Source organism: Plecotus auritus (assembly GCF_963455305.1).
Source record: "Plecotus auritus genome assembly, chromosome: 4".
In the NCBI taxonomy this organism is placed as follows: Eukaryota; Metazoa; Chordata; class Mammalia; order Chiroptera; family Vespertilionidae; genus Plecotus; species Plecotus auritus.
This window is the reverse complement of record NC_137775.1, coordinates 20,450,522-20,460,813: the sequence shown is the minus strand read 5'-3', so window position 1 is coordinate 20,460,813 and position 10,292 is coordinate 20,450,522. Positions and strand designations below refer to the sequence as shown.

Sequence of the window (10,292 nt, the reverse complement as noted above, 5' to 3'; positions counted from 1 at the left end):
TTACTTTGTAGAACACTCTCACTTTCTTCTATCCCCTACACTCAGCTCTCCCACAGGCTCCGATACTACACTGGCAAGCCTCATCGTCCCCTGCTACTCTGCAGATTGGCTGCGGGCTTAGCTTTCCCTCCTTCCTTCGTCCCAACATTTGTTTTGTTTTGCCTTATGAGAAGGGGTCCCATCTTTTGTAACAGAGAATACGCTTCCATACTTGGTGTATGTTGTGCATTTACAATATGTTTCTTGTGTTTGTTGTATCCTAGAGCAAAATTATGGTGTGGACATGTAATCAAATCATTCATTATGCTGAAATTGGCAGGTCAATGAGCTGAATTTTCTTGGGCAAGTTAGTTTCTTTGCTAGATTTCCCTTTATTTGTTCATTCATAGAAATGAGTTTGCTCCAAATGATACCTGAGGACCTTTCCACTTCTAAGATTTAAGGTTCCCACACTTATATTTTTCTCTGTTTTCTACACATCCATGGTTAATCAAAACTTTATTAACCTATGAACTTGAATATACTTTTGGAAACATGGATAGCTATTTTTAAAAGGCAAGGCATCAATCAGGAATTGTCCAGTTTTTGCATTTGCAATTTGCACACTTAGCAACCATTTTTTTGTAAAATGGCATCAGGGATTGTCAGCCGCAGCACACGGAACACAACATGCCACGCCAGAGCCATGCAGCACTGGGATTACCCGGGCCGCGGGCCAGTATGCTCCCCGAGGGCAGCCTCTGGAGCTGCTGGGACCCCATCTCTGGGGAGACCCCAGCACCGGTTGCGTTCTTCGTGGATGCTCCTTCTGTCGGTGCACCTGCCTGCCCAGGTTGCACTGTTTCCCTACGAAGCCTGATTTACAGACACATTTTCCTGTCATATCACACCGTGGTGACAGAGAGCCAATGGGGTTGCAGTCACATAACACACAGAATCGTTTCTCAGGGTCCCACCACATATTGGACTTTAAAAGCCAAAAGAAAAAGAAAAACAAACAAAAGTAAGAGCATACAATATTATTCAGGAGATAGAAACAAGTGACATTTTCAAGCTTCCTACAAAAAGGTCAGTTTGATGACATCTGAGAAGTGCTTGCTTCTATTTAACAATTGTTAGCACCAAAAATATATATTTATGTGAGAGGTGGTACAAACCCACCTGCTCTCACAGAGGGATCTCCAGGTCTTTCCATACTGAAGGTGGGGCAATGGGTTCAGAACTGAGAGCAAGAGATTTTTATTATTGTTTCACTTTAGCCAAAGGGTGTATCCAAAAACTACCTCGATGAGCTTCTCTACTGAAAACATTTAAGTAAAGTGCTCATTGGAACTGACATCTAAATGATGGAACTGCAACAAGGAGTTTGCTAAAAGCAAATGGATGATACATTTTATTCTGCCAACAAGGTAAAGGCAAAGGAAAGATATTTTTGTCTCCATAGACTGGAGAGTAAATTTCTGTTATCTGATTCAGAAACATCTGAAGTGGAGTAAATATTACACAAAACCAAGGAAAATACAGGTTGAAGGTCAAATGCTAGTGTATAGCAAATTTTGTTCTATTTTGAGAAACCATTTCAGTGATCCCAGTAATTTCACATGTCGAATTAGATAATCCTGAACCTCTCTTTTAATATACTAAGATGTGTATCATCGAAAGCTAAGGAGACTTTTCAAGGAGGAAGTAAGCTCCTACTCCTTACCTTACATTCATCACACCGCCGGCCCTGCACATTAGGTCTGCATTCACACTGTCCTGTCTGAGTGTGGCAAACCTCAGAGAAGGAGCCATTGGCATTACAGCGACAAGCTATAAAGAAAAGAGAGATCAGTCACTGGGAAAAGCTTTGTAATAGTCTTAATAGGCTTATTGAATAATAATATCCCCAAGATAGTAGTATTGACAACTAACTTTTTAGAATAGAATGTTTTCTGACTTGCTAGATCAGGGGTGGGGGATGTCCAGCCTGCGGGCTACGTAAGGCCCACAAGATCATTTGGTCTGGCCATGCCAAGGCATTAGGGATGAGTTAATTAAATGTTACAAATATAGCAGGCTAATTTTTAGGTTGATAATTTTGTATGGCCCATGAATTATGTTATAAATATCCTTATGGCCCTCGGCAGAAAAAAGGTTCCCCACCTCTGTGCTAGATGACCTATTAGGCTTTATGTCATTTGATCCTTACAACTCTACAAACTGTAGGATCAAGTTGGATAAAGCTTTAGCACAATACCTGGCACATCGATATGCTACTGAAATATTAATATCATCATGATTATTCCAATGTTGAGAATGAAGACATTGAAATTCAAAGAAGCCATAACTCGTACAAGGCCACGGTTGGTAGGTAATATAGCTGAGTCCAGAATCTCAGTCCCCTGACTCCAGGTGAATGTTAATTCTATCACTTCTTCAGCTCTTTCACTTCTTTATAGATGCATTGGCATAACATTTAAAATATTATAATCCCCATTTTAAGTAATGCATATTAACTATAGAGCTAAAATATTTTTTGAGAAATTATCAAAATTAATAGCACCCATAGTATAATATTAATGCCACTATTAATCGAGCAACATTACTTTTTTAAATTTAATAATTATTTACTATGTGCCTGTTTTTTATTAAGCTCAAAACATGAGTTTGAGGGGAAATTTTCTATATATGAAAAATATATACACACACACATACATACCTTTAAGATTAGAAAGTATGTAAGATAAAAACATTGTTTCAAGTGTACTAGGAATATAGCATTACAATTTTCAGGAAGAACTTTTACTTTACAACTTCCATACTATCTCCAAAGATAGAAAATATATTTGGTTTAAGTAATTATTTGTCATTTCTGTGTTATGAAGTTGTCTGATATCATCCTGAACCATATATCAGTTTAAAAAGTAAGTGGTCTTTTTACAAATGCAACCGTAATTATTGGCTCACTCTGAACTCTATGAGTATATTCAATGGTATATACAATTTCACTGATACCAGAACAAAAAAATATACAAGGGGGAGATGATATGGGAATTTAGATTATTCATAAATGGTTTTGTAAAGTTTTACACAATATTTCATGTTTCTGGATACCTTGATCTGAGCACAGCTTATAAATACATTATAAATAGCTACTCCATCAGCGTATGTTATTATTCTATTCATCCGGCTCCAGATTCTACTTAGTTTTATTGCTTTTCTAAAAACTGTTTGATTTTTCTTCGAGTAGTTTGGCCTTCAGTGTCTGCCAACTTGATAGCAACTGAGTGGGTGTCGAGAGCCCAGCCCCATCTGCAGCCAGTCACTTTCCTTGGGACTTGGTCCAAGGACAGTCTATATTTGGGGTATGAGGAAAGTCTGAAAAATATTTTCTTTAACTATTCATTTCATTTGAACACTAGAATTATTGTATAAACTTTTAATATCTTTATGTATGTTTCTATGTATATTATACAGAAATGTTTTTAAAATCTTAAATAATTAAGAATTTAGAAGCCACTTTTTCTTAGAGTGGGAGTATAAGATTAAATTTACCATAAATTAAAGTCATTCTGAAAATAATGTAAGCAATGTAGAATTTTTAAGTGGCATTTTTAAATGACATGTATGGCCTTAATGTCATTCTTAATTAATGGTAATTGTTGTCAACTTAAAAATAACAAAAGCTGTGTAAAAAAATTAAGTGACATTTTTAAAGAAATGTATGACACAAACACTATGGATAAATTTGAAAAGCAAAATATATTTCTTTGGAGTGGTGTACTTTCCGTGAAGAAATTTAGAGGCAAGTAAATAATGCTTTATCGTGAATTTTATTCTCTTGAGGGTTTACCACCTATGCAGAGAAAAGCTATTGCATCTGTGAAAAATTATCTTCAAAATAGATAATAAATTAGTTTCTTATAGTTTTAATCTTAATGACATGCCAAGAAGCATTAAAAAACCTAATCATGTCTATTGTTCATGGCAATTAATATAAAAATTGGTGATGATTCACAAATGTTTTCATACCATATTCTTGTATGTGTTCTTAAGGTTTTATGCCACCGATTCCCGATTTACTACAATAAAATGAGTGAAAAAATCTCCTCAAAATTTTTGGAGGGGTTTATTGGAAAATAGTAAAAAAGGTCATTAAATGATTAATACAGCCCTAAAATGAACACCCCACAGAACTCACAACCACCACAGCACTACTACGGAAGGAGCTACCATGTGTGAGCATGCCAGACCCCAGGCAGTTCACTGGATACTGTCTGTGGGGTAGATCCTTTAGTCCCCACAGAAAATTGTGACCCTTTATGTAAACGATGAAATTGAGTCTCAGTGAGGTGAAATGTCTTGCCCGAGATCACACAGCTAGAAAGTGCAGATCCTAGATGATGTGTTTGAATGGACAAATTTCTTAAAGGCTCCCGATTATTTTGCAAAGATGCCATAAACCCACAGTGTTTAAAGGCCCTCCAGAGCTGTTGGAAAATCTGCTTTAAAAATCATTAAGTGACAGATGAAACTAATAGATTCATTGTCCCAGAGTGATTTGGTTTTGATTCAACAAATTGCCATTTTCAAGTGACAAAAAACTGACACTCATCTTACAAATCTATGAGGAGAAAGACACCGCTCTTATTGAAATAGGTGTTTACAGCATAGAGTAACAGACTAGATTTCCAGTGGTTTCTATATTTTTGCAGTTCCTGGGAGCCACTGAATGATTGGAAGAGTCTCTTGTTACATAATGCAACTGGCAGAATTAAACAGTTGGGCTGATATTTGTTCTGCTTGAGGATTCTGACAACAGATGAAGCTGATGATGGCAGTGCAAACCACTCAAGGGCTAATATGGACTAACATTCCACTTCACTCTCCACAAGATCTCCCTTGCATTTATATTAGCACTAATATAAAGCACTGGCAAATTCTCTGCAACACTATAACAGAACTAAGAAGGGAAAGATGAGGGAGGGCTATACTGACCATTATGAATGAGGCCCTGCAATAGCTACTTTTGTGGAAAGATAATAGATAGCATTCTATGAATAGTCCTAAGGTGAAGGTTAATCGTTTAACAATTACAAATGACAGTGTGCAAAAATATTGGCAGAATTTTCCAACTATGATGAAATGCAAGAATGTAAAGTTCACATATGAAAGGAATACAGATTCACACCTACTGATAGATACTAGTTCAATAATGTGGGCAGATACATTTATTTCAAGAAAATAATTAGATCTGAGATAAATCAATAAAGGCTAAATAGATCCAACCTATTTTTCAAGATTTTCTTTTCTGCTATGGACATACATTATTTTAGAATATTTGTCCCACATGTAAACAGAAATATGTGCATCATTTGAAAAACAATGGCACTTCAACAATGCATTAATTTTCCAGTGACTTACTCTATTAGTAAGAAAATGTTTTAGGATCTGCAGACTCTGTGTATAGGTTGTGCGTCTATCATAGATGTATTACACATAATTTCCTACTCTCCAATCTCACTCAAGAACTCATCAGCTACTCTGAGGTGCAATGCATCAATTCTGTCAGGGGCATCAATAGTTCAAACTTACGCTGACAGTTCCTTGCATCAACTGCGTCTCCAAAATATCCATCAGCACAGCGCTCACAGTACCGGCCTGTTGTACCTGGCTTACATATCAGACAGGCGCCAGACAAGCTGTCACAGCTGCCAGGGATGGAGAAGTCAAGGTTGTCATTGCATTGGCATGGCTGACATGATCCTCCAGCTACAGAAGGCTGTCCAAAATAGCCTTCTGCACACCTAAGGCAAAAGAATTCATCAGTGAGTATTTGGGAGGAATTAGTGAAACCCATCAGGGTAATACTTACTACATATTTTCACACTATCCCTCTCTCAGGATACATTTTCTTTTTAAGTGTTCCTTTTCTCAAATGCAAGATGATTAAAAGTGTTTTTCCACAACTGTAGTGTAGATACAAGATGAAATCCTGCCAGCCCCACTAGTAATTAGATTTCAGCAAGAAAAAAAAAAATCTTGTTACTGGCACTGAAGACGAGACCAAAGCATAATAAGAAATCTGCTCCTGGCATTTTAGAGGAATCCACGTCCACATTGGAAAGCCTTTGTAGTACAACACGTTATATCTATCTACTCCAATTGGTTGTTTCCTGTACAAATATGTAAGGTTCATATTTTTGGGTTTTTGTTGCAACAAGAGCTTGTTATGAGAAAACAGGCTCACACGGAAATTCAGTAGTGAGAATTCCAAAATTTATTAAATAGAAAATTATAACTCTAAAGGGTCTCTTTATTATTTGGGTGGAAGCTATGGGTATCTTTATATTAACAATAGGTTTGTACGTGTTTGCATACCCAAACAGAGGCAGATTTTCAATGAAGAGTCTTTACTGAGAAGTACATGTGCCTGTATACTAGTACTATGTTAACATGCCAAAAGATGATGCATAACTGCCACAACTCATATTAGCAAACTTTAGTTTTTTTAAAAAGGACTAATCACTATTTAAGATATTATTGGAAAAACAAGTTTACTTATTTATGAGGCCTGGCAGAGATTTTAAAAATTATAGTATAATATTATCCTTTTCTCCTATGTTATGTTTAAAAATGCTACAGATGCACAAATACATCCTTACAGGGAGCACCTGTTTATATTCTGCTCTGTTTTCTCTTTCAATTATATTTGCTTCCTATTAAGCCACACTTGCCAAAAGAGAAGCAAAACAGTGTATCTGAAATATTACAGTCAGGGTAGCTCTGTTATCTGCACTGTGTTAGCAACAGAAAATGACTTTTCAAAAAAGTTCAGAATTGAAGGGGAACAAAAACCATGTGGGAGAATATAATTTCTATAGTACACTACTATCATGCTCATCCACTCACAGCTGTGTAAGTCATTGTGTAGAGAAATGCTCTCTACCAGTCAAAGAAGAAATAGTTTAAATCCAGTACATCATCGGAGGATACTTTAATAACATCACAATTATGGTGCAAAGTCATTAATTCAGTCCAAGTTTTCTAGAACATATATTGATGCAATAGTCTTGCAGAATTAACCTTTTATCATAATTTAAAAAATGATATTAATTTTAAAGATTATATTTATAAAATATTTTATAAATTATTTTATGTAATGATGTATAAATATTGCTTGGAAGAACATTGCCACCCACAAATATAATTGCTTATTAATTGTTTTTTGTAAAATGTGAACTAATGTTTGAGTGCTTAACATTCCCCCACAATCCCTTCAGGGTGGTATTTGACAAACATAATAGGAAAATCCTTTTGAATTTTAACCCAATTCTTTTTGCCTTACTTGATATTCAGAGCTTATGATCACGCCCAAATGTATCTCATTTTGTTTACCATTAAGAGTGTGACTTTGCTTCTCTAGAATAACGATATACAATGATCATTATCACAGTCAACAAAAACCCATTATTTTCGGCTCACTTTCCTCAAAATGACTTACTGCCCTCAGGAAAGATGGTGTTCTATAACAAGATCTGGAAATTTTTCTCAACACAGATACCAATTAATAAGTCTACAATTCTCCCACAATAAACACACACACACACACACAACACACACACACACACAACACACCTCAGTCCATGAGAAAATTAGAGTAACTGAAGAAGTATCAAACTTTTATTTTTTATTGTAGAACAGATACTTACTGATTATACATGAGAGATAATCCATATGTCACTTTATTGAAAGAGTGCATTCAAGTTTTATTACTGATGGATATGTATATGGGATTCTATACATAGAATAGTATTCTTAGATACTTATAAAAATGTTTCAATAGAATTAAAAAGTGATTCTAGGGTCAGTGAAAACAATACTGCTAACCATATAGATTTTATTAATAATAACAGTGCTGTATAGTCTGATCAACTATGACTCATTTTATAAAAATTGGTGTAAATCACAGTCCATTGGACCTTACCAAATTCTTATTCTCAGAATTTCACCCTACCAACATTACTTGTAATTAAAAATCTGAAGTCCTCTCATTGTCATATGCAAGACAGAATGAGGATTTTTTTAAAAAACAAAGAGCTTATTGAATTTCTTGCCAGAGAGGAACACCTTGACATAACAAAGTCACTGTTCCATTTCATATTTGCTAACTTTTTCAAATAAAATTGCAGTATTTTAGAAAGAGACACTTTAAATATAAATGATACTCCAAATAACACATGCAGTTATGTAATGACTTAGGAGCAATATAGAGGAAGAGAGAACAAGATAGAAAGATGAGATAGAATAGAGACAGAGATGGAGATGGAGATGAAGATTAGAGAAAGAGACAGAGATGAGATGATGATAGAGATAGAGATAGAGATAAGAATGGCAGAGGTGGATAGAGATAACAGTAAGAAGAAGAAAGCAACACTGGTGAGACTGTTATCCCACTCTACTCCATCATTTCTTCAACAACTTTTGGCTAAAATTGTGGCATATGTTTCCATGGACTGAAAAGAATGCTTAAATCTCCCTAAGCAAATTAGACAAGCTCTTGCTCCCCCTGCCCTCCTGCCCTTCCTCAAACATCTTCTGTGCACTATTACATAATACTAATATAAATAAGGCACAGTCTTTGTACTGCAGTCCATGAAGAAGAAAGACATACTTAAAAATCTAGCACTGAATGTCTAGAGATAAGCAAATACTGTTTTGCAAGCATAGAAAAGAGCAACCAACTCATATTAAGATTAATTAAGGATGCTTTCAGGAAGATAGAGCTGAATTTTAAGAGTTGATGAGGCAGAGGGAACAGAATTGGCACAGGCACAGAGGAGGGTGGCTGAAATATAAATGGCTGTGCAATATTTCTGTGGTTTACCTGCTTTATATGGTGCCTTTCTACAAATTAGAAAAAATGGTTTTCTCTGGGCATATGCAAAAAAGGGAGGAAATAATGGGCACAGCAAGAAGGGGGCACATTGGATTTGATCCCCTAATCTGTCCTTTGGTTGAGTCCTTTTATGCAATGTACAAACTGTGAAACCACATATGCATTCCTTTGAAACCTCACATGAAGCCATAGTTTTGCTAATAGTACTACCAAGTAAGTATAAGTGTCCCTCTTTTCTTATTTCTGCAACTTCTTTCTCAAGGGCATTCAGGACTCAGGGGCTCAAGCAGACTGAACCACGAGTAGAATCTCACCAGCATGGTGATCAGATAACAGTTAGTCTTGATTCAGACTCAGGCATTTCTGAAGCAGAGAACAGCTAACTGGAATTTGGGACTTAAAATTTAAAAAACAAAAAAGAACTTTTTTGACATTAAATATGAATCATGTGGATAAATTGTCTGTGAATTTTCAAAATATGAAGCAATTAGATTCAAATAACTTCTGTATTCTTAGTAGCAAGTGTGAAATTAATGTTAAATTTGACCTCTCTCTTCACTTAGTGAGGTGTTATTAAAAGTTGGCCAGGTAGGGACGGGACAGGGTTTAAAGGGTCTGTGTATCTCATTAATTTCTCTTGATGCTCCAACACTCATCCCCTTTTGCCTTGCTTTTCAATTTTTCTCCTTTTGTCCAGATGATAAAAGACTAGAATCTTAGCAAAGTGCCATGATAAATACCTCATCCCTGACTCTCTTCTTATTTGTTTAAAACATTCTCCAGAAGAAAGCAGTGATATACATATTAATCTTCACCTGAGGATATTTTTTACATTGATTTTTAGAGAGAGAGGGAGGAAGGGAGGAGGCTGGGAAGAGAGAGACATCAACATGAAAGAGACACATTGATTGATTGGTTACCTCCCGCAGGAGCCCCTGATGGGGGTCAGGGATGGAACATGCAACTGAGGTACATGCCCATGACTGGGAATTGAACCCACCACTCTTGGGCCCCAGACTGATGCTCTAACCATGAATCAAACCAACCAGGGCAAAGTAGTGATATCTTAAAGTATGGGTGCTTTGGCCTCAAGCGAGTTTCCTAAAACTCTAACTAGAGTTCTGCATGTAACGGAACTGCAGTTACTATTTTGGCATATCTTGTTTTGCTATCCTCCTTTCCATGAGTTTTCTTCATTCTCTCAATTCAAATAGCAAAGGTCATCTTGTGCTACATGACAGAGTGAAGGAATCCGATAGTCAAGAAAGCAGCCCAGATAGGAATCTTCTGGACTCCAGGCTCTGAAAGTCACAATTGTTATGAATGTGGCATCTTCTCCTGAAATTCATCCCCAAAGAGAAAATGAGATGGACATGCAAAGGCAGATGGAGAAGTAGTGATGAGAGCAGAG

General features: G+C 36.2%; 1 protein-coding gene across 2 annotated transcripts in view; it reads right to left on the bottom strand.

Annotated features, from left to right (window-relative positions):
• LAMA2 (laminin subunit alpha 2) overlaps window positions 1-10,292 on the bottom strand; it is a 519,987-nt gene that overhangs the window by 194,193 nt on the left and 315,502 nt on the right. For both annotated transcript variants that reach the window (XM_080664727.1, XM_080664728.1), the window contains 2 exons: window positions 5,578-5,789; window positions 1,706-1,812 (listed from right to left, as the gene is read on the bottom strand). In XM_080664727.1, the coding sequence (XP_080520853.1) occupies window positions 1,706-1,812; window positions 5,578-5,789 (319 nt within the window). The remainder of the gene's footprint in view (window positions 1-1,705; window positions 1,813-5,577; window positions 5,790-10,292) is intronic.